This window comes from Anabrus simplex, chromosome 2 (genome assembly GCF_040414725.1).
Source record: "Anabrus simplex isolate iqAnaSimp1 chromosome 2, ASM4041472v1, whole genome shotgun sequence".
Lineage (NCBI taxonomy): Eukaryota > Metazoa > Arthropoda > Insecta > Orthoptera > Tettigoniidae > Anabrus > Anabrus simplex.
Window position 1 is genome coordinate 270,946,427 of NC_090266.1, and position 26,093 is coordinate 270,972,519.

General features: G+C 37.6%; 2 protein-coding genes across 2 annotated transcripts in view; both read left to right on the top strand.

Annotated features, from left to right (window-relative positions):
* The window catches only part of Gcn2 (eukaryotic translation initiation factor 2 alpha kinase Gcn2), a 731,408-nt gene that overhangs the window by 189,810 nt on the left and 515,505 nt on the right, over positions 1-26,093 (top strand). The window contains exons 8-9 of the mRNA XM_067140578.2: positions 20,114-20,233; positions 23,928-24,099. Coding sequence (XP_066996679.1) covers positions 20,114-20,233; positions 23,928-24,099 — 292 coding nt within the window. The remainder of the gene's footprint in view (positions 1-20,113; positions 20,234-23,927; positions 24,100-26,093) is intronic.
* Positions 24,133-25,654, top strand: LOC137498530 (uncharacterized). The gene is made up of 2 exons (XM_068226145.1): positions 24,133-24,503; positions 24,814-25,654. Exons 1-2 carry the CDS (start codon positions 24,198-24,200, stop codon positions 25,228-25,230), a joined length of 723 nt encoding a protein of 240 aa, XP_068082246.1. The 5' UTR covers positions 24,133-24,197; the 3' UTR covers positions 25,231-25,654.

The following is a 26,093-nucleotide window of genomic DNA, read 5'->3' on the forward strand; positions in this document are numbered from 1 at the left end:
AAGGTCTCCAAGATCCGTCTTTCTTGCGAACTAAGTGGAGGGGACTTGCCCAGGCGCTCTTTGATGGCTGGCAGATTTTCATATTGATCATTTGTTGGAACTCTGTTTTAGCTGCTTTGAGTTTACCTGGTGGTAGTCGTCATGCCTTTGATGCTACAGGATGTTCTTCTGTGACAATGGTATGAAAAACAGAGGTATCTGGGATGTCGAAATGGACGTTTTCATGGAGCAAGTTGGGAAATTTCTTTAGAATGTCAGCATGTTTATGATCTGGTGGCATTACATAAACTGTTTCTGTGCCCGAGACTTTAATCAATGTGCCAGGTGTGTCTGCTGACGTTAATGGGTCAGTGAGTCGCCTGTTCTTTAGATCTACTATAAGGTTATAATGGTGAATGAACTCAGCTCCGATAATCGGTGATTGGACGTATGCAATTACGAAATTCCACGTGAAATTGCGCCGTTAGCCCAAACTGAGTACTAGTAGACGCTCTCAATAAATATTAATACCAGTGCCATTTGCTGCATAAAGTTTATGATCTTTTTTTTTTTTTTTTGGGTGATCACTATCCGAAGGTGGAATCAGAGAAATGTCAGCTTCAGTATCGACTAGGAAATGACTGACTTCCGCTACTTCTGTCTGTGAGAAATAGGGGGTGTGAAAAATGACTCCGATCACCTGCCGCCGCTAGTGTGGAGCGTTTTAGTTTGACTGCTTGTTGCAATTCTGAGCGGAAGGTGGTTGATATGAGCATGGGCTCAGACATTTCTTTGCCCTACTACGATATTTAAAGTGATAGCAACATAGTGCTCCATTAGGATTAAAACACTGGGCTGACCGGGACCTGTCTCGTGATCTTCTTGGTGAGGAACGAGGTGAATGTGAGCTACTTATTGAAGAACGTGACATGTTTTCAATTGATTGTCAGTGTTAATTCAGCGATCTGCATTGAGATACGATCGTTACAGGCATTATTTATTTTATTGACTGCAATGGTGGATGGTGCCTGCACGGTTTGAGCACAAACATTTAACCCGGTTGTGAAATTTCAACAATTATGTCAGCCATAGTGGCTATGGTGTCCAGATCATCTTTACTCGTAGCTAATATAGAACGTGCGGTAACAGAAAGCCGCTACATAAATATGGTTTTTAAAAAAATCATCCTTGACTTGCATACCGGCTAAAGTTTGCATCTCACGCAAGAGCTGAGTTGGCTTCCTATCACCTAATTCTAATTCCGTTAATAATTTCGTCACTTTTCTATTTTCTGACTCTTCAAATTCCTGAATTAGACTTGCTTTAAGCTCTGTGAATGGAGTGGTAGATAATGGTCGAGATAAAAATTTGGAAATTAATTCCACATTATCCGCTTCTAATGACACAATAACATGATTAAATTTCGTGGTTTCGTTAGTGATACCCAACGTAGTAAACTGTGTTTCAACTTGAAGAAACCATACCTTTATGTTTTCCAAATGGGTGGAATCTTCACTGAAACGCGAGCAATACCCGCTTTGTTCCATACTGTTGTTGGCGGTGGATTTGCTTCGTTGCTGGCATTGGTCATTTTCACACTTCACTCACCACAAAAATGTGTTCCGCGCCATATTTTAATCACGTCTGAAGTCGCCAATGTAGTTATTGATGATGTTTAATGAACACTCAAAGTATCGTGGAGACGAACGTACAACAGCATGAATAATTATGAGAGAGATAACATTAGAAGTCTTCAAAACATAAACAAAGTTCAAATATCAAAAAATGCTTTCACAGCCGCAGATCTTAAAATCACAGCAATAGAACCCGCTTTTGGGTGGTTAGGCCGTGTGCATTATGCAGAGTTTCGTCCAGACGTGCCATTTGGACTCCAGCTGATGAGTCCAAATGGCACGTCTGGACGAAACTCTGCATAATGCACACGGCCTAACCACCCAAAAGCGGGTTCTATTGCTGTGATTTTAAAGTTCAAATAGTTTATATACATACATTAATACTAGAGTCTGCCACAGTGTAATGGACATTTCATTCATTAATAGAACACATTTTGTCTTTTTTTTTGTCATTGTAAAAGAGGTCAGCTTTTATTTTGAGGAACTTAATAACACCCTCTAGAATGCCAGGCTGAAAAGGAATATTCTGAACTTTCCTATGAGGGGTTCGTAGGGAAGGAAGTGGATAATTTTGCTCTGAGAGCTCTTCATAGCCTTTATTTCCACAAGAAAATTTTAATTTGAGAGAGTTTTTGATTGTCACACTTGACCAAAATGTCTTTTTCCTGCTTAATAAACAAATATGATTACTATTGAACTCTTTTCTCAGTTTTTTGTTTATGCTGTGCATATCATTTGTTTTGTTTTGTATGATAATACATTTAAATTTAAAACATAAATGTTTCAGTCTTCAATTTTGCTTCTTGAGTTTTTGGTTTTCATACTACTGCAACTTCCCATTCAAAGATTTTGCTGAGTCTGACTTTGAATGAGGCTAAGGCTGCGACTTGCTATTGCAGGCTCATTCGGTAAAGCAATTATTGAGTTAAAAATAACAGCATTTTCTTCCATACCTTTCTTTGCAGTGTCTGGTAGATTAGAGCACGTATTCTCCTTTATTCCTGTATATTCTTCTTTCTTGAACTGCATGGTTTCCTAATGATGGGAGGCTTCTTTGTGGACTCTCAGTGAGGGAAAATTGTGGAAACGGTATTACACCTCAGAATTTTTTCCCATCCTCTCGTACTTTTTCCCACTTTTCTCAGATTGTGCCCAGTGAAATAAAATAACATGCTGGTCATTCCAGCCAACTATACTGTGGGTACTTAGATTAGCTTTAAAAAACTGAAGTATCATGAACTTGCTTCACATAAACACGATGTCAGTAGGAGACTACCCTTCTCTTTTAACCATGGCAGCTCATTGCTTTCTTCAGTTAGGGTCCCTAGGAAATAACTTCATGACAAATTCTTTCTCTCTGGAATGTTGGTATAGCTGAAAGCACAACAACCCGGCATTTTCATCAACTCTGCAAACTACGACCATTAAAACAATGTATGCCGGGCTGAGTAGTTCGAACTGTAGAGCGCTGGTCTTCTGAGCCCAACTCAGCAGGTTCGATCCTGGCTCAGTCCAGTGTTTGAAGGTGCTCAGATATGTCAGCCTCGCGTCTGTATATTTACTGGCATATAAAGAGTTCGTGGGGGATAAAATTTTGACACCTCGGAGTCGGTGAAAACTGTCAGAATTAGTTCTGTTAGTGGGTCGTAAAATCAATTACATTATTATTTATTAAAACATGTTTACAGTACAGTGCTAGGGACGAATATGGCGTATCGAGTACATCTCTAGGTAGAGCCAATCAGAAATCGAACACCGTTGGCTGCACTGTATCCATATAGTCACTGTACTGTATAAAAGTCATTTGCAATTGGTCAACAGTCAAGCTGGTGGGTTGTTCTGCTTAACATTTGAGTCCAGGAGTATACGAGATCTATGACATCAGAAAATGTTTATTGCTAATAGATGATTTACGAGGCTGCTAAGAAACTTGCAAATGCAGTAGTCGCAGAAGCTAAGAGAGAAGCGATGCAAGGCTTCTACGAAGACCTGGAATGCTGGAGGATGCGAAACAAATCTTCATATTTGCCACCCGGTGTGGCAAGCACTCCAGGGACTTTTCAGTAAATACATACATACATACATACATACATACATACATACATACATACATACATACTGTGACCGTTCATGGACGCGCGTGATTCGAAATAATAAACTTCTTTAATATGCCTCGACTAGAATTCAGTGGTTTGCAAAAAACTCCACTCAAGGGCATGGCCCTTCGACGAGAAAGCGGTCACATCCTCTCAATAATTAATCGAATAATGATCCAACATATTATCCCAATATACTAGGTTCTTATATAAACTAGGCAAGAAATGATAACAGCAATAAAAATTTGGAAGGACATCAACTTTAATAAACAATACTAATTGGATATAATTAATAAACTGAATAAGCAAACATATTTTAAAAAAAGAAAACATTCTTATGAACACCTTGTCATGTTCTATTAAAATTGAGTCTTTCTTGAAAGTTATCCACAATTAAATTCAAACATTATCATCGCTCATTACTTTCTTTGATACTTCATTTAAGTAGTTATTAAACACATTGGACAATCAGTAAATTGAATCCTTTATCTCCTCTAAACTTGTTTGTTCATTCACTGTATTTCACTTATTATCCGTACCTTGTCCTCCCTGCTCTACCTGTTTCTATCTGTTTCATTTTATAAACACCTAGCTAGCTAACAATAACTTGAATTCCCTAGCGGTCTTTAAACAAACATAGAATCATTTCAAATAAATAATTATAATGTTATCGTCCCATAATTGAATGACCACGTGCCATCATCCATCTGGATGCTCCACATAGCTGCATCCTAAAATTAAGCACTAACTACTGACATATTAAATGATCCAATGCCAGAAGATCTGAGCTGCGTCTGCATCTCTCCATCATGCTGAAAATAATGCTACTGCACAAAATTGTTGCCTCAAGCAATGCTACAAATATCAACGCACACTTACAGGTGATATCGACCTCAAAATTCGGTCTACCATTCCAGTATAAATTGTCGAAGATCCTACTTACATGTCCGCTCGACTATTCCGTTACTCATGTTATAACAGAACTTAAACCATAACAATTCATATGCTCAACAGAAATTTCTTCGAAATGCTTCAATCCCAACATTAAATACATCGCTCGTAATCTAGCACTCAAATGCGCGGCGAACATACCGTTCAATAACACCATCCTATCATATTGACCATCTCGAAGAATCAACTTACCAATGTAATGAACAATTCAATAAATCTCATTCACTGATTATTTCACACCAAATTATAACTTCAGATGATCCTACATCCTACATTCACCTTATACCATCACAATATGCACCACATAAGAAAAGAAAATCATTTCCTAAATAAACAACCAAAGGCAATCGAAGAGCCTCAATATTATACGTATGAACATTACATAGTTCCTACTGAATGAGTATATCACAACAATCCGCATTAATTATATCACACATACGGACATCTGAAGAACTTACCTGTAACGCACAAGATCTATTACATTCACCTTCACAATTATTCACTAATACAGGAACAACGCAGAAAAGATCGCGTCTAACCCCAATATTTACAGACGGCGAGCATAGTTCTAACGTATGCGCGGTCAGACAACACATCATTAAATTAACACCATTAACACGTTAGGTTATTCAAGTTATTTCATTTAAAATCACCTGTTTGATATTAACATCTACATCCACCATAAGCAACTACAGATAAGCAAGGAAGGACAAATGTACGTCTACTCATCATTAGAAGATCCAGTCTTCATTCCATCATGAAAGTAGTGGTGGTCAGGTCATCTGTTCATGTTATCCCGTACATTCCAGCAGAGCTCGGATCCATCAGGGACCCTGCCAATTTAAGCACACATTTCCTCCTTATTTATTTCTTGATTCATAACCATGGATAGTATCACTGGCTCCAACCCTGAAAAGAGTTCTCACAGATTTTATAATTCCACATTCATGGGTTAACACTCGCCTGCATAAGTCAATGCTATTTGACGATTATTAAGCTTATTTAATGCTATTTAGTCCTTCAATTTAGCAAATTCTCTCAGCTTTTATGCGTGTACCAGAGCTATGCACATTATTTGCTTCCTAACTGGTTTCTTCATGCAAGTATTGACAGAAAAACAAAATTCTCTCTTCATTATTTTGGCAATAATAAATGATTCACTTTTCACAATCCAGAGAGCTACCATATTACAACTTCATTACACCTGATTTTGACATTTGAGGAACTTGTCACCGCAATCACTCCTTCTTATCTACCGAAATTCACAAAGGAATACATCCTACAATTGTTTATTCTTCTGAACATGTGATACGTCACACCATATGCCTTCTAGATGATCAACCATATATGATTCCAGGTTATTCCATGGCCTCCTTTGACGTCTTCCGGACTATATACAATGTCTGACCCTTCCTCTTATCAGCTGTTGATGTAATTATTCTTTATCCATACCTGCCTGTAACTAAACTGTTCTTCATTCGAACTACCGTATACCGCGGGGTTCTGAGCTTGCTCTTCCGATTTCCAACCACAAGATCTACCATAGATTTGCGAGTTGTATCGGCTTTCGTATATTATGAACACATAAATTAGCCGTACATCAACGATTTACATTACTTCCATGCCGTTCACATGAATCTGTTTAACTTATGACTTTCAATGACTCCAATACGATTACATGCCAATGAAAGGTCATAATAAATACATACATACATACATACATACATACATACATACATACATACCTACAATCTTCATTATAGACTGTTATGCCTTTCAACGTTAAGTCTTCGAGCCTCTGTGAACTTACTAAATGCTTCCACAATCCTGTTGTTGTAACTAGCTCTGTGGCCTTGTTTAGTCTCATAGCTCTTATTTTTAAATACAGTTGAACCTGCTTTATACGTAACTCTGTTCTACGTAATTCGTATTTGTACGTAATTTCCTTTAGGTCCCGGCTAAATATAATTTAAAAGCGTGTTAATTAAACCTTATTTATACGGAATCCGTTTATACGTAATTCGCTTTTATACGTATTAAGTGTCAGTGAAATATAACCGAGTTTTGCGTAATTGTAAAGAGAACGTGCTTTTAAAAAAAAAAAGAAACTACTGTATTTACGAAGTTTCGTCTTTGCCGGCGTAGGCGGAAGTAGAGCGATCGGGTTTCGGTGCTGAAACAGAACACACAGAATTTTGCCGAGTGACATTGTTGACCCTTACCTACTGGCGGCTTAACGAAGGCAAGGCTCCTCCTCTACCTTCGTCGTTTTTGACACGCCGCCAAAGATTAAAATAAATTATAAACAAAGTGGGCGGTTTTGGTGCGGAAACAAAGAAAATACAGTAAATTTGTTTGAATATGAGAATTTCGTTCGTGGGAACAACGGTGAAGTAACATGTCCACGGCGCCGGTGTCTAGTGTTCACTGTTGAACAGTAGTTTTGTCATTCAGTTGCTTTTGATTAGCCATGGAGAACAGAAAAAGGAAAAGTTATATGAGAAGTGGACGCTAATCCACACAAAACAAAAACAGAAATTGCTTAGACCGCGCTATGTACAGTCATCAGTAAAAGAAACGCTATTTTGGATGAGTTCCTAAAACTGGGTTCAAAATCAGCAAAGCGCAGCCGTCAGCAAGAAGGATGGTACGCAGATTTCAAGAAATCACTTTTCACATAGTTCCGGCAAAAGCGGGCTGCAGCTGTACCAATTAGTGGCAACATGCTGAAGGCAAAGGCGATAGATTTAGCTAAAATGATGAGTATCACTGACTATTTCAAGGCTTCATCAGGATGTTTGCAAGGATTTAAAGATCATCAAGGAATCACAGGGAGAACAATTTGCGGTGATTCAAAATCAGCGGACGACGTCACTGTGCAACTCTAGGAAGGAGAGGTTCTGCCGGGTATCATAAGCGAGTATCAGCCTCCAAACATCTATAACTGTGATGAGACCGGCCTATTCTACAATCTCTTTCCTAATAAAACATTAGCTGAAAAAAATGACTCATGCCATGGAGGGAAGAAAAAAGTAAAATTCGTGTAACAGTACTTCTCGCCACCAATGCAGATGGATCTGACAAACTTCCTCCACTTGTGAAAGGAAAATCGAAGAATCCGAGGTGTTTTAAGGGTGCGAAAACAAAACCTACGGAATATGAATCCAATGGCACAGTGGTTGAAAAAACTGGACATTAAAATGAAAAAGAAACAGTAGAAGATCCTTCTTCTTATGGATTGATGTGCAGCACATCCACCTCAAATCGTTCTGGAGAATGTCGGAGTTGAATTTTTCCCTTCTAACTGTACCAGTGTTCTACAACCGCTTGATTTAAGCATCATTGCAAATTTCAAAGTGCATTATAGAAAAATGCTGGTTCAACATTTGATAACACTGAGTAATGCAGGAAATGAACCTCTCTCCATTAATTTGCTACAAGCCAAGGACTTTATTTCGGCTGCCTGGAAGCAGGAGTCATCCTCCACAACCAGCAACTGTTTCCGCAAAGCTGTTGTCTTACTAGAAGGGGCTGCCTCTAATGATGATTATGGGGACGAAGTTTTGTCTGGCAATGAGCTAACGCTACCGGAAGGCATAGAAGTCGATAAGTTTGTACGTTTCGATGACAATCTGGCTGTATGTGGAGAACTACCGGATGAAGAGATTATTGCTGATGTATGCCAACAACGCGGCGGTGATGGACCAGCTACAAGCGATAGTGACATTGGAGATGGAGATAACAACTTGAATTTTGAAACGCCTTGAACTGAGTGAAGTTTTTAAGTGCAATCGATGTGTGTAGGAAAATTTGTAGTGAAAATGTTTTGAATTCATTACTAAGTTTGGAAAAGGAGGTTTATACTCTTAATGCAAGAAAAGTGAAACAAGCCAAACCATCTGATTTCTTTAAGGCTGGACTAAGTTCAAAATCATATTTTCTGTCTTAATTTGTTTCTTATTTGCAATGATTTACACATGTAGGTCCATTCCATTGATTTTTGAGTAAATATGTGATGTATTGCGTAAGTCTGATTTGTAAGTAATTCTGAGTTACAAGTAGTTTTTTATTTTCCCCTTGATATACGTATAAATCAGGTTCAACTGTACTTACAAATAGAGTCTAACAATCGTCATCTTGGTCTCGCTCTACTTCTTGTACCCTCCATGACCGAGTCTATTATCCCTGAAGGTAACCTATCCTCTGCCATTCGACTCACATAACCACACCACCGAAGTTGGTTTATGTATACAGCATCATCTGTTGGATTCATTACTAACTTTGCCTTTATCTCCTCATTCCAAGTACTCTCTCGCCATTATTTCCACCTGTTTTTACCAGCAGTCATTCTCGTTGCTTTCATGTCTGTTACTTTTAACTTAAGAATAAGATATCCTGAGTCCACCCATCTTCACTCCCATAAAGTAAAGTTGGTCTGAAAACAGACATTGTCACCAACGGATCTGTCTAGCACAAGGAGAAATTGCTCACACAGGACAAGGCCAACAACAACTGCTGGAGCACTTCAGCAAGTTGCTCAGTGAAGAATTCTCATGGGAAAAAGGAACTCCACAGGTTTGTATTCAAGTACCTGTATCCGAGATCATCCCAGCTGAAGTCCAAGCAACTGTATCAAAGATTTAAAGTGGCAATGCAGTGGAGCCTGATGACATCTCAGCTAAGCTATGGAAGATTCTGGGTGCAGAAGGAAACGTCTGGCAAGATGTTTAACAAGATCCTGACTGGTGCACCCATTCTCAATTACAAAAATTGGTACCGTCCACCTAATCAATACTTTATTGTGCCTTGTTTCTATGCAGTACCGGTTTCGACCTTCACAGAGGTCATCCTCAGCTGGTCATGAGATCTAAAGTTAACTTAACATATAATTTAAAACATTACTAAATCTAATGAAGAATGTCACGTGATATGAGTGATATTAAAATATACAATACTAGCAAGATACCCGTTCTTCACAACGGTATTATACTGAAATTTATAATTGAATGCTTAACGTTTTATATATTATCTGCCGAAATTCCCGATCTGACTCGTTTTTTGAGAGATTACGGCAAAGTTCCTCCCATTTTTCAATCTTTCTTTCCAGCAATCGATTTCGTACTTCCCGGGCTAGGTCCAGGTATTCCACCCCGTCAGTTGGGTCCGTATATCTTCGTCATCTTTTTCTATAAGCTTTTTTTTTCCTTTTTTTTTTCTCTACGTCGCACCAACATAGACAGGTCTTATGGTGATGATGGGACAAGAAACGCCTAGGAATGGGAAGGAAGCAGCCGTGGCCTTAATTAAGGTACAGCCCCAGCATTTGCCCGGTGTGAAAATGGAAAATATAAGCATTTTTAATATGGATCAAATCCTTGAGGAGATCCGCCGTGCTGTCGTCTTGGGTGCCTTGGCGGTACTGAAACCGCGGCCGGACTGCATTCGTAGTCATTACCCGGCTGGGACCAGTTTCTAGCACGGTCTGCACATTTTGACGACGGTCCACAACATTATTATTATTATTATTATTATTATTATTATTATTATTATTATTATTATTATTATTATTATTATTATTATTATTATTATTATTATTATTATTATTCAGGACCCCACAGCAAGATGCAAGACCGCTACTTGGCGGAAAATTACATCTGCTGCTGTTGTCATTGCTGACTATGTGACCAGTACCATTGTCGCGCATAGGCAAGTGTGCGGGATTTCTGTCGATACGAATTATATACTTCTGTGCATTGTTGAACTTGTTATAGAGGTGAACAGTGCACCGTCAATATCATTCCTATCGTTTATTTCAAATGTGTTTAAATTTTTATTTATATGCCAGGAGAATCTACTGTAATCAAAGAACGTTCTCCAAAGGAAAAGATGGCTCTTGAAAATGAACCCAGAAAAGATTAAAAATGATCGGTTTATGATCAGAATAAGTTCATTGAAAATCCACAGCCTGTTTGAAGTCATTCGTCCGGGTTAGGAATGGAATGAATGAATGAAACCCCCATCTAGTGGTGAGGATAGGAATTGTGCCAGCTGCCGAAGCCTGTCGCACTCCTCTGGGGCAATGATTAATAAATGACAAATGAAATGATATTGGAGAGTGTTGCTGGAATGAATGATGACAGAGAAAACTGGAGTACCCGGAGAAAAACCTGTCCCTTTTCCGCTTTGTCCAGCACAAATCTCACATGGAGAGATCGGGATTTGAACCACGGAACCCAGCGGTTGGAGGCCGGCGTGCTGCCGCCTGATCCACGGAGGCTCCTAATAAGTACATTATGAACAGTAAAATCAATTGGTCTCAACTCCTTTTTCATCCCACCGCTGTTAAGTTGATTTACCCCCCACCCCCACCCCGAAAAAAAAGGAGGCATGTTTCTTTATGTTCAAAGGAGATTCCAAATACCAATGTTCACATCTGTTATCTTCAGTTTTGAGATGTAAGTATCCCCATAAAAATAATTCCCTTTTTTCACTTTTCACCCCCCCCCCAAGTGAATTTTCCGGCAAAAAGTACTTGTTTCTTTAATGGTAAAGGATCTTCTAAATACCAATTATCTTGACTCCAACATATTCAGTTTTTGAGATATGCATCCTCATAAAAGGAATTCAACTCCTTTTCACTCCCGCCCCCCAAGATGATTTCTCCCGAAACGTGTTTTTCTTTGTTTTCAAAGGTGATTCAAATACCAATTTTCACGTCTGTAACAACTTTAGTTTTTATCAGATGTGAGTATCCTCATACAATTAATTCAATTAATTTTTCATTCTTTCACCTCCCCCCGCCCCCTTCGTTGGAGTTTCCAAGAATACGTGTTTCTTTACTTTTAAAGCAGATTCCAAATACCAAATTTCACGTCTGTAACATCTTCAGTTTTTGAGATGTGAGTATCTTAAAAGAATTCAACCCCATTTTCAGTCACTTTTACCCACACCCCCCCACCGAAGTGATTTTACCTAAAACAAAAAATGCACGTTTCTTTATTTTTAATGGAGATAAAAATACCATTTTTCACTTCTGTAACATGTTACGTTTTTGAGATGTACTGTAGAAATTCTCATTTCAAAATTTCATCACCTTTTTAGTTCACTTAAGTGGATTTTCCAAAAACAAATCACCTATGTTTCTTTACTTTTACAGGAGATTCCAAATACCAATTTTTACATCTGTTATATTTTACGTCTCTGAGATATACTTTACATATAGTCTTTCTAAAAATTCACCCCGATTTGTCACTCCTATTTAACCCCATTAATTGGATTTTCTAAAAACAAAAACAAAAGTGTTCCTTTATTTTTAAAGGAGATCCCAGATACCAATTTTCAGGTCTGTAATATCTTCAGTTTCTGAGATATAAGTATCCTCATTAAAGGCATTCAACCCCTTTTTCAACTTTTTTCATCCCTCATATTGGAATTTTCAGAAAAAAAAAATACATGCTTCTTTATTTTTAAAGAAGATTCTAAATATTATTTTTTACATCTGTAAACTTTTCAAGTTTTGAGATGTAGATACACACATTTTAAAAATTCACCCCCCTTGTCAACCCCCCCCCCCCTGCTATTTGGATTTTCCAAAACAAAACAAAAATGTTTTTTTCTTTATTTTTAAAGGAGTTCCCAAACACCAATTTTCAGGTCTTTAATATTTTCATTTTCTGAAATATAAGTAGCCTCACTAAAGGCATTCAACCCCTTTTTCACCTTTTTTCACCCCTCATATTGGAATTTTCAGAAAACAAAGAAAATACATGCGTCTTTACTTTTAAAGGAGATTCTAAATATCATTTTTTACATCTGTAAACTTTTCAAGTTTTGAGATATAGATACACTCATTTTAAAAATTCACCCCCTTTTTCACCCCCGTAGCGACAGAATATCCAAAAATACTGCCATAGCGAGCACCTACATTGTAATATAAATGTATCCTCAAAATTTCATTTCTTTATGTTCAGTAGTTTTGGCTCGGCGATGATGAATCAGTCAGTGTCAGTCAGTCAGTCAGTCAGGACAAGTTCTTTTATATATATTGAAACAGGAACGCCCGTACTTCAATTTTTCGGAGAGCATGAATAACGTCAAGGCTTGTACGGCTCATGCTTAGAGAGTGAGAGAGAAGGGTAATGAAATAAACTTATGATTAAAGTGGAACTTGCAGTTTATTCAAGAGATCAGCAAAGGAATTATATCACCTTTTACAGATGTATTGTGAGATTGCCCTTGAAGGTGTTGGTAAAGCAGTATATACTTTCACAGGTATGATTGTACCAAGCATTCTAGAATGTTCAACGATGTGAATTGTTTATCTTGTGAGTTCGTACAGTTGAGAATGTTGGATGATTTACATTGAATTATTGTGGTGTGTCATTAGTTTCCTTGGTACTAATCTTGTTACAAGATATTGAATAGGTGCAGATGCTCCATCTTTGTAGTTGTGTTGTTGGACATGTTAGTAATCTGCGAGAACAGAGGAAAAAAGGAAGTATAAGAATTTTTGTCAATAGAATGTCTAAGGAATAAATGCTTACTTACATAGTACAGTTGACTGATCAATGTGTACAGTTTAGGGAGCATGTCGTGCACTGCTCCGTGTGCGTCTAGGGCTGGTACTTGTGGTTATGGAGAGGGGAAGTGGAGGGGCAAGAGGGGTGTTGTTTGGGGAAGGTAAGGTAGAGGTGGCAGAGAGGAGAAGTGGAGGTGCAATAGGGGTTATGATTGGGGAAGGTGATTTCAAAAACATATCAGATGTAAGGCTTTTCAGGCGTTTGCTCTATTAACCAGCGTTTCGTCTTAGGTCTGACACTAGACTCATCAGAGTTCCATTCCATTGTGGAGATTTATCTCCCGTATGCAGTTATCAGACTGTGTCTCGTAGGTACAACATCATAATTGGTGTAAAAGCTTCAATTATTATGTTTAGTATATTTTAATTATAGTTTATAGAAGGCTAAATTATCTTTTATTAAATGTTAAATATGATTAATATATGCTTTCCCTGTAAATATGTAGTATAAATTTGTATAACCTTAGATACGTATTGTGTATTGTTTAACCTCAAAACCTATATGTTCGAAAGTGGTAGACAATTCCATAATGTTCGTATGTTAGACTTATTGTACTATAATTTGGTGTATATGAAGGGTTCTGGAAACTTACTGTAAGGTTTTATTATCCAGATACATGTAGAGACATTACAAATGTTGTAGATATTTCCACGTACTTGTTTAAATATTGAAAGAACATTCGAGTACCCATTCGACTAGCTGGTCGATCAATGTTTCGAGTGTGTTTCATTAGAGTGTTGTAAGAACTCTTCCAGAAGTTGATCATTCTAGATGGTTGCTCGAGTAGTATAAATATTGAGCTGTCAGTCAGTGAAGGCAGTTCTTAGTTCTAAGTTTGCAGTTCTTAGTTCTTGGGACTCAGGCAAGTGATGGACTGGGAGTGACTGTTGGGCTCCGAGGTGGAGTCAGATCATTGGACTCGAGTGAGTGAGTGAGTGAGTGAGTGAGTGAGGCGGGGAATTCAAGAGAGAGTATGTTATATTGCGTGCGTCAGTGTTGTTGATATCTGTACTTGTCAGAATCGGCTTCAGGGTACTCCGCTATTGAGTGTTGTATATAGTGTCATTTGCTACTGTGTAAAATTGTGTTTTGTGACGTACAGTGTAAATAAAGTAATTTATACAAGGAAGTGAACGTGTTCTCGTGTGATATTTATTTACATCAAATAAAATCACAACGTAGAACGATATGTGCCTCTTATAAGGGCTTCTGTTACGTTCACCTGCATACACCCCGTATCAGTGGGTAGGGTCTGACACATCCCACTCTGATGAGTCTAGTGTCAGACCTAAGACGAAACGCTGGTTAATAGAGCAAATGCCTAAAAAGCCTTACATCTGATATGTTTCTGACATTTTTGACATGCTCTATTGGTGAAAAATATCAAATTCCTTCCATGGGAATTTAGAAATTTCCCTTTGGGGAAGGTGAGGTAAAGCTGGGCGTGTCTTCAGGAGGTTCCTTGATATGTAGTGGATTCTGTTTCTTAACTATTTTTATGTAGGTGTTTTTTAAAATCGGGATGACTGTATTAAAGAGGATATTAACTCTATCTGTAATTTCCTTTAAGTGTGTGTTTTTTTTTTTTTTTTCTCTTAGCGATGACTTCATTAGTTAGTCAGAACATAGAAAGAACTCTTCTCAGAAGAACTCTTAAGGTTTCACCTTACTTTTTTTCCTGCCTGCTGGCTCTTTAGAAATGTGTGCGCGTGCGTTTTGTATTCAGGAATCATTCAAGGCAAATATTTTCGCACTGCGAGTTGTGTGGTTAAGCTTATTTTTAATATAAACTTTTGCTTTCTCAACGATGCATTTGTTTCTACATTCGTCCCTGTTTTTATCTCCTCGTAAGATGTGTATTGTTTAATGTAACACCTTGTGTAAAAAATTGGGTTAAATGAAGGAGTTATATCATGTTCAAGATCATGCTTTCACGTCTCTGCACAATACTTAAAATGAAATTTACCGTTGGTCTTTATAGCTATTGTTGAGAGTGAAGGAGAATTCCTGTTGTGTATGTTTATCAGGAACTCAAGTGAGACTTCATTAGTTAGTCGGAACATAGAAAAAATGATGAACTCTTCTCAGAAGAACTCTTAAGGTTTCACTTTACTTTGTCCTGCCTGCTGGCTCTTCAGAAATGTGTGCGCGTGTATTTTATATTCAGGAATCATTCAAGAAGAATATTTTCGCACTGCAAGTTGTGTGGTTAAGGCTATTTTTAATATGCATAACTTTTGCTTTCTCAACGATTCATTTCTTTCTATATTCGTCCCTGTTTTTATCTCCTTGTAATATGTGTATTGTTTAATGTAACGCCTTGTGTAATATAAATGCCTACATGCTGGCCTATTTCCCACATTTTGGCTGATGATGACGCCAAACAGCGTCAAAACTAGTTCCAAGTGCAAATACATGTTATAAATAAATCTATAACATTTTTGTATTGAAAAGGTGGACCCTTTAAGTTTTTCCTATCTTCCATTCTCAGTTCAATACGGACAAAAATGAAATTCTTAGGTTTAAATGAACATTCTTACATCTCTTCACACTAGTTTTAAGCCTATTTGATTTTCTATAATGTAAATGTTGAATCTTAGGGTACCATATATTTTTAAGGACACTAGGTTTGGGGTTTTGACCTAACTTTAAGCTAAGATATATTTCGGCTGATGATGCTTACGACAGTTAAGCAAAACATGTCCCAACTTACAACACCAGTTGTAATGTTTATATCCTAAATATAAGGAAAGATAAGTATTGGAAAGGTGATGTAAATTATTATTCTTATTCTAATGTTCATAATCGCACGGGCGCGTGATGCAATATATTAATCTATGCATCTGCTAAGTGATGGCATCTAAGTGCATGACTGATTCACACGTGTGGAGCATGAGTTCATACTGTTTTCGGAAGGCTTATCGGAGAATAATCATCTCACTCACATACTTCCCGTGAGGGAATAGAGATGTGTAATTTTTAGCCTTGTAGCCTCATATAGCAACAGTCAGGTTTTGAGATAAGTGTTATAATATGTACCATAGTACTCCCCTATTGCACAAGACATATAGAATGAGCAGTTTTAAATTGTATCTCTTGATTTTTCTTGATTTTCATATCAAAAATCTTCTGACTTTTGGTTTTGTAAAGTTGGCAGGTATAGTAATGTCTTGCTATTTGGTCCACTGTATCCACTCCACCCCTCATTGAATTGTAATACAGATTGAATTCTGTTTTCTTCTTTTTATCGTTGTTGACAACAGCCCCTGTGTGCTGTGTTAAAGAGTATCAAAAGTAGTCTTTTTGGCTTCTCTCTCACCATACAAGAGTACCAGGTGGCCGCCGAGACTCTAGATCGGTGAAAGCAAACTATGTCCAGCTGCTCTCTTCACATCTTCAAGAGTGCGTCTTCAATTTGCCTTCAGTGTCCTAACAAGTGTAAGGTGCAAGTCTGTCCAGAGTGTTTCTGCCAGGTCTGCTGATGTGTATTTTAGGTCCGTTGTCACTTTGTGCCTGGAATTCTGAATGGGCTTCACCAATCTCTTCTCTAGTTCTGCCGGTCCACTCTGATCGTAGGGTCTGTTAGACTTTCCTGCATACACATCCATACTATTAACGTATCTCGTCTCAGAATCGGTAAACATTCTTATGAGAATGCTGTATTTCCCTGACTTGTCTTCGATAAATACTTTGAATGTACATTTTCTTCAAAACAAAGACAACATTTCGTCCACGGTAGTGTGAGGGCCAGAAATGAAATACCTGGGATATGTTTAGTTGAATTTCTGAAACAGCTCTCATTGAATTTCTCTTGCAGATTTGTCTTCAAACCTAATAATTCTTGTAATTTCAAAGAAACGCATTCAACGCCTTGCTCCTTAATATATTTCTTGACCATAGAGAAGAGATGACATAGATGTTGATTCCCATAGGATATCTGAAATATTTGTCCCGAATGAGTAAATTTATAATACCAATATAAATGGTCCGTTATTGGACATTATAAATTTTCCAGCTAACTCATTCCTGGTTGCCAGCGTTTCGCCCTAGTGTGCCAGGTTGGGCTCATCGGTTGATACCTAGCACACCTACCAAGACGCTGGCTAGTGCATACCGTGGAGGCCCACTGCGTAGGCTACTTGGAGTGCATTGGCTGTTAGTACGATGGGGTCGCCACTCCCAAAGTGATTTATTAATGAATGATAGATGCTATGAAATGAGAATGGAGAGTGTTGCTGGAATGAAAGATGACAGGGAAAACCGGAGTACCCGGAGAAAAACCTGTCCCGCCTCCGCTTTGTCCAGCACAAAACTCACATGGAGTGACTGGGAGTTGAACCACGGTATCCAGCGGTGAGAGGCCGACGCACTGCCGTCTGAGCCACAGAGGCTACAAAGACAAAGAATATAAAGTGTAATTACCTTAAGCTGATCCAGTTTCGTCTAATGTTGAAGACGTTACTGGCGTTGGTATAACAGCTGTCGTCTGTGTGTACAGGAAATCCATCCTCCTTTCCTTCCTGGCGACGAATAAGTCCATTACCTAATTTATGGGTCATCTCCTTCTCGATGGACAACATAGCAAGAGCAGACAGTCTTTATTCATCCATTGTACTCCTCAGGAATATCCTAATCTGCTTTAAAAAAAAAAAAAAAAAAAAAAAAAAAAAAAAAAAAAAAAAAAAAAAACAACTTTCTGCTTCAGAAGTAGTCATGGGGACAGTAATAATTAATTTCAAAAGTTGCATCACTTCTCCGAAAGGTTCCTTGAGATTGTTCTCTATTAAGAAAAAGAAAAAAAACCAAGGAAGTCAGTTGCATTGTTCATTTCTTTAAAATCACTTCTTGAGTAAATCACCTGCAGTTTGCTTTTCAGTTTATTTTATACAAGAAAAGGATAGGATTCTATAATATACGTAAGATTCTCCTCTCTAAAATTATTTTGGAAGGATGGGAAGAATTGGTGATCAAAGAAGCTGGAGGCCAGTAAGTGGTTGGAGAAGTTGAACCTCTCTTTGCTGTGATTTATAATCACGTTACACACCTCCTTTGCCACAGTGTTCCTTGAGTGATAACTGTTTTTCCATCTTCTTTTTCCTCCACAACGATGCTCTCAGCATTGTCCCTTACTTTTGAAATTGCAGTTTCAGAGGAGCTTACTGCACTTCGCACTGATACAGGGTTAGCAGAACGCTTTTGTAGTTGGTTGTATAGAATGTTCATGTGAGGCATAATAACCCTGTAAAAGAACTCTAACCAAAAAGTAAACATTCGCTGTTGTATTTTCAGATGCAATCCACGTGCTTGGTTCGTAGTAGCTGTTTGCTCGTGTCTTCAATTTTCTCCAAGCATTCCAGTATTGCTTCCTTATGCGCGTGCAGTGTAAGAACACATCTTGAAGTTCCATCTCGTAGCTGAGCCCTGCGGAACTCTTATCTGCCCACAACCTCATTAAGAATGGCCACTCTCTGAGGCGAATGAGGGGGAAAAGTTCAGGAATCTCCCCAATGGTGGCAAAGAACAATCACACTTCTTTGCTGTGGCTAGCAGCCTGAGCCAGAATTACATTAAATTGATGGGTGTAACAATGGGTAATCTTGTCGTACAATTATTTGTACTCCCGAGTGTCAGCCGCTCATAACTTTGGCACCATCGTAACTTTGGGAGACTGCCTTTTCTTTGTGTTCTCCAACTACTTCAGAGAGGACCCCTTTTATACAATCGGCTAATGAGCAGGCGTCGTTTCCTGCTGAGTTTAAGAAAGTCCAGAACCTTTCAACAGGCTCTCCATTAGCTAATACAAATCGAAATACAATGACTGACACTTTGAAGACACATCAGATGTTTCATCTGCTATCAGGGAGATGAAATCTGCAGTAGCTACTTCAGCTAAAATATTTTTGTGATACACATGCAACATGCATTCCAGAATGTCATTTTGAATGTCCTTCAACGTACCCTTGAAGACTGTAGCACTGTTGAAATGACCCGTAACAACGATATCCAATGCCAGAGTCAAATTAATGAGTCCTCTCAATACGCCTGGATAGTCTGAATTGAGTGTTTCGTCATGACCTCTCAAAGCAATTTCAAGTTCACCACAGAACTTCACGCAGTCAAGGATCTTCCACAGCACGTACCTATTTTTTTCTGACCCTATCATTGTCTCTCAATATTCCTTCTGAAAGTGCTACTTAGCTGCTGCCTAATATCTGTTTTCCCCAGAACTGAAAGATCCAAACATGCACTCTTATGTGTATAGATGCTTTGTGCTTTTTGATCTTTTGTGTTAAATGGCTGAGATCTGAACCTCGGTTTTTGTCCAGTTCCTGTCCCTACCCTTAGCTAAAAGCAAGCATGTGAAACAGGAAAGCCTATTAATGGTATCGCAACCACATAGCCAAGTATTCCTCTCATAAATCTGTGGCTTAAATGTTCTACAAAAATCTGTAATTCTACTAGTTTGCTTCTGAATAATGTTCAAGGAGGATAGAGGCCTGCCAAGTTGCTTTATTCTGCATTTTTCTTCTATACCAAGTGTTGGAAAGGTATTCTCTAGAAGAAACCGAACGGTATTCATTTCCAGACTGATGAATACACGAGACACGTATCAAGACACTGTCAAGCACCGCGATAACAAATGTCAGATACAAGTACTGTATATAGTACTACAAGCATGTATTCCTCAAATTCTTTTATAGACATTTTTTCTTCTTCTATAATATCTTGATACTCTTTTGAAGTGAAGACTTTTAATTACAGGTCTTGATTTACATCCTTACAATTTTTTATTGTGATTACAGTTGATACATTTGGCTGTATCAACTTTTTATGTCCATAACATTGTTATATATATATATATCATTCTTTGTAGGTGTCCAGCATTGAACAGGAGCTCAATTATTTGCAAAAGTTACGCCATCCAAATTTAATTCATTACCTTGGTATGAAGTATACGCAGGAAAAGGACAACCTGATCATTTACATCCTACAGGTAATTCAAATATTCTTTGTGTGTTTGAAGTTCTAGACGTAATACATAATGTTCTTACAAGCTTTTAAATACTATGAACATTCGACACAAATTAAGTAGTGATGATCAGTCAGTCACTATGATCTGCATTTAGGGCAGTCGCCCAGGGTGGGAGATTCCCTATCTGTTGTTTCCCTAGCCTTTTCTTAAATGATTGCAAAGAAATTTGAATTTTATTGAACATCTCCCTTGGGAAGTTATTCCAATCCCTAACTCCCCTTCCTATGAACAAATATTTTCCCCAATTTGTCCTCTTGAATTCCAACTTTATCTTCATATTGTGATCTTTTCTACTTTTAAAGACACCACTCAAACTTATTCGTCTACTGATGTCATTCCACGCCATCTCTCCACTGACAGCTCAGAACATACCACTTATTGCATAAGACCCATTTCATGTTTTTGTCTATATTGAACTTACTACTAATAGATATGAATTCTTGTTTTTATATCCACCTTATTCAATACAAATTCTTGTTTTTATACCCACTTTATTCAATACATTCAATTATTCAGTATGTATTGAATAAGTTGGATATAAAAACAAGAATTTTAACTAATACATGCCACGTAGTTGAGCTGCTCATCTCCTTTCTCCCAAGTCTTCCCAGCCCACACTTTGCTACATTTTTGTAATGCTACTTTTTTGTCGGAAATCGTCCAGAACAAATCGAGCTGCCTTTCTTTGGATTTTTCCCGGTTCGTGAATCAAGTAATCCTGGTGAGGTTGTCATTCACCGGAACCATACTCTATTTGGGGTCTTACCAGAGACTTATCTGCCCTCTCCTTTACATCCTTAATACAACCCCTAAATACCCTCATAACCATGTGCAGAGATCTGTACCCTTTATTTACAAATCATATTTATGTGATTACCTCAATGAAGATCTTTCCTTATATTAACAACTAGGTACTTGCAATGATCTACAAAGGGAACTTTCACCCCATCAATGCAGTAATGAAAATTGAGAGGGCTTCTTCTATTTGTGAAACTCACAACCTGACTTTTAACCCTGTTTATCATCATGCAATTGCCTACTGTCCATCTCACAACATTATCGAGGTCATTTTGCAGTTGCTCACAATCTTGTAACTTATTTATTATTCTGTACAGAATAACATCATCTGCAAAAAGCCTTATCTCTGATTCCACTTCTTTGCACATATCATTGATATATATAAGAAAACATAAAGGTCCAATAATACTGACTTGAGGAATTCCCCTCGTAACTATTACAGGGACAGATAAAGCTTCGCCTACTCTAATTCTCTAGAAACACAGCCACCCAAACAGTCAAGTCCAGTTGGACTCATTTTTGCCAATAGTCTCCCATGATCTACCCTATCAAATGCCTTAAATAGGTCAATTGCAATACTGTCTAATTGACCTCCTGAATCCAGAATATCTGCTATATCTTGCTGAAATCCTACAAGTTGAGCTTCAGTGGAATAACCTTTCCTAAACACAAACTGCCTTCTATCAAACCAGTTCTTAATTTTGCAAACATGTCTAATATAATCAGAAAGAATGCTTTCCCAAAGCTTTCATGCAATGCATGTCAATCTGACTGGCCTGTAATATTCAGCTTTATGTCTATCACCCTTTCCTTTATATACAGGGGCTACTATAGCAACTCTCCATTCATTTGGTATCTTCATGCAAACAATAATCAAATTATTACTTCAGATATGGTACTATATCCCAGCCCATTGTCTTTAGTATATCCCCCGAAACCTTATCAATTCCAGCTACTTTTCTAGTTTTCAATTTTAGTATCTTACTGTAAAAGTCATTGTTGTCATAGGTAAATTTTAATTCTTCTTTAGTATTAGTCACCTCCTCTACATGGACATTATCCTTGTAAGCAACAATCCTTTTTCTTTACTTTGTCTGTTATAATATAGTGGATCTTTACCATTCTTTACCACCTTTTCCCATTCCTCAACAATTGTTTTAACCCGTCCCAGAGTCGGATTACATTTTTATTTACCATTTTCCACTGACCATAGTTACTTTTTAAAAACTCCCTCATGTCTGTCTTATCAGCCATATGGTACTGCATAATAGTCCTAATATTAATATCTACCTTTCTTTATGATGATGATGATGATGATGATGATGATGATGATGATGATGATGATGATGATGTTTAAGAGTTTTTTTACTTGAAAGATACTGTTCATCACTCTCAGCAACAACAACAACATCAACATCATCATCATAATCAGCAACAACAACAACATCAACAACATCATCAACTACTACTACTACTACTACTACTACTACTACTACTACTACTACTACTACTACTACTACTACTACTACTACTACTACTACTTACAATAAGTTGTGGGGAAAATAATAAGGAAGCATTAAGGAAAGGAGGGAAGTCTTGGTTATCAAGTGATATGGAGTCTCCTCCACCTCTCCATGTGCATGGAAAATAAAATATGAAATAGTACCTCCAGCCTGTTGTAGAGGTGACTAAAATGATTCTTGATTTGTAGCATGGTTTATAAATCAAACTTAATGGTGTTGTAGTGTAAAGTATACATCTGTCCCTGGCTATTCTAGAAGTGGTCTGTGATCCCAAATTCTTTGTTGCATATTGTGCGGGGAGGTGCCTTCTATGGGCTATAGAGTGTGATGGCTGTAACTGTACGCTTGAATCTGATCACAAAATCAACATTCGTGTAAAACTGCAAACTTGCTTTTTCTTATAGGGGCTGCCTGGGATTGTTTAGCTGGCATTAAGGCAGGATACATGCATATGTTGCAGAATGTTAAAAATCAATCCAGGATTGTCCACAGCAAAGGATCCTACATTATGGGAACAAGTAAAATGTGAAAAGTTTTATACCAATTTCTCCCTTTTTAAGGGTTGAATTCTGACTCCCAGGCATCTCACAAGGCGTGGTGTTAGTAAATTTTATTCAACAGAGTGAAATATTAATTTGAAACAGCGATTAATGGAAGATTAAAAAAAAGAAATCATATTATTGTACTTATCTCATAAGCTGATAATTTCAGTGACAAAAGGGCAAAAATCAAAGAAAAGCAGCAGTAGTGTAAATTTGAAGAAATGTGTTACAGTTGTTAAATTAATGAACTGGAAAAAAAAAATGACCAATATCATTTGGGCATACTAAATATATGACTGAAGATAGAATAATAAAACAATCTGTAGAATTAAAAGGAAAGGTGAGGAAGATCCAGAGAACAGCACAGTATGATTGTACCTGGACCGGAACACAATGATGGTTTGGAGAGGTTGGCGGAAGAAGGGAGTGAGTGAGTGAGTGAGAATTTGGTGAGTGAATTTATGATTAGGAGACTTCATCTTGTACGTTGTTAACATTATTGGTTCAATGCTTGTTTCATAATCATCAGACCATATGTCTCACTTGGTGCTATACAAAATATTTATATGTTGTTGTTCAGTGGGGGGAGTACATATTTGGGAAATATGGAAAGAAAAGAAAAAAAAGATTGTATTTATTTTGTAACGGCCTCCTGTAATATATGAGTGAGGTAAGTGGATTGTACTGGCCTATTATCAGTATACTGCCAGGATTCAATCAATAACATTCTCTAAAGGATATTTGTATAAGTTAACTTGTTCTTAATTTGGATTGGTAATTTCTTTCTTTTAGGAATTCGTGTGTGGAACAAACTTGACATATTATTTGACTGAGAATCTTCCCGTTGATATTGATCTACTGAGACATATTACACGTGGTATTGTAGAGACACTTGCATTTCTTCACCAGAACAATGTTGTTCATAAAGATCTTCGGGATTCAAGTGTGTTCATTGATCATTCTGGTAAGTTGGTTGTATTACACTCTAAATAATTGAAGGGTATGGGGAAAGACAATGGTAACCCTCAAATTTGAATATTTCAAGCTAAGTAGAGTAATACAATGGTAACCCATATCTACACTAATTGGTGCTACGAGTTCGCCTTATTGATGACAGATGGCAGCACAATATTGGTTTGTTTCTATGGGAACCCACACTCTCTAGTGAGAGACAATGGTAACCCACAATTCAAAATGGAGGCAGCAGCTAGCAGTAGTAAGGGAAGTTGTGATATTAATGCGATTTTAAGTGAATTGTCTAGTGATTCCAGTGATTCTGGCTGTTTTGATGATGACATTAATGATCCAGACTTCAGTTTACAGAAGGAGATGGAAGATTCTACTAATATTAATTCTAGTACAAGTGAGGTAAGTTTTGTTTTCCACCATATGTTGTTATTTGCTGGTTACCATTATCTTCGTGCGGGCTAGTTAAGCTGCGTTTTTATTCGGATATTGAACTATTATACAAGATCATGATACTGAGATACAGTTAATATGCATTTTCATACAACTGTACTGTAATGTATAAATCATACGATGCTTACAAATGTAGTATACTCGTATTTGTGGATTACCATTTTATTCATCATTTCATTGATGAGGTTACCATTTTATTGATGTAACGGACCTAATAATCTAAAATGCCACTTTCTATACAATATCATTTTGTTACCAGAATGAAGAGGACCACAACAGGATTGGCCCTCAGAATAAATACATCGCAATGAAGACATCAAGAAAAAGTAAAAGGAAAGCGAACAAACAAAGGAAGAAACTTGCAAGGAATAGTGGACTTGAGTACACTACAAAAAAAGGTACAGTGATCCAGGTGGGAAATGTACCTGGTGCTTCTTTTAAATGTGCTAAAAAGTGTTTTGAACGGACTGGAGAGGGACTTATACAGAATATAAACAAGTCATTCTGGAACATTGCGGACTTCAACAGACAAAATGCTTATCTGTTCGGTTGCATGCGGCTAGAACCCATAAAAAGAAGATATACAGGCAATGAGATTAGTAGACGTAACAACACTGTGCGATACAGTGTAATAAAAGATGGCAGAAGCACTGATGTCTGTAAAGTTACATTTTGAAGCATCCATGGTTTACAGCACAACAGAGGTAGGGTAGAAAATATACAATCAAAAATGCAAACAGGGGCTACTACTCCACCAGATGATAGAAGAGGCAAACACAAGCACAGACCACATGCCTACTCAGATGAAGACGTGCAGTTAGTTAAGAAACATATAGAAGGTATTCCAAAATACAAAAGCCATTATAGTAGAAAAGATAATGATGATAAATTCTATGTGTCAATGGAATATTCTATACACAGTTGCTGATATCAAAGCAAATCCTGTATCTTTCGATAAGTATCATTGCATTTTTATTGAAGATTTCAATATTTCTTTCAAATTGCCCAAATCAGATACTTGTCCAACGTGCGATTCAAATGAAATTGAACTGATGGCTGCGAGAAATGACAACATGGAAAAGATAAAACAAATAAATGTACAGAAGGATTACATCTCAGAAAAGCCCAGGCAGGCCAAGATAATCTAAAAGTACAAACACAGCAGGTTTTAGATAAAGATATCCATGTAATAACTTTTGATCTACAACAGGCATTGCCCACTCCTAAACTCTCTACAGGACCAATGTTCTATAAGAGGAAATTGTTGACATATAACGTTAGCATTCAACCCTGTAACTCCTCAACCTGTCATTTTTTTTGTTTGGGATGAAACAGTAGCATCCAGGGGTTCAGATGAAATAGGCAGCTGTTTACTGAAGTATTTTGAAGATCACGATATAGGGGGAATAAGTTGATTGCAATTTCAGACAGCTGCTCCGGGCAAAACAAAAACTGGAATATTCTGTATGTTTGGATGCTGCTTATTGCAACAGGAAGATTTTCCTCCGTTGAGCACCACTTCCCTCTTTCTGGACACTC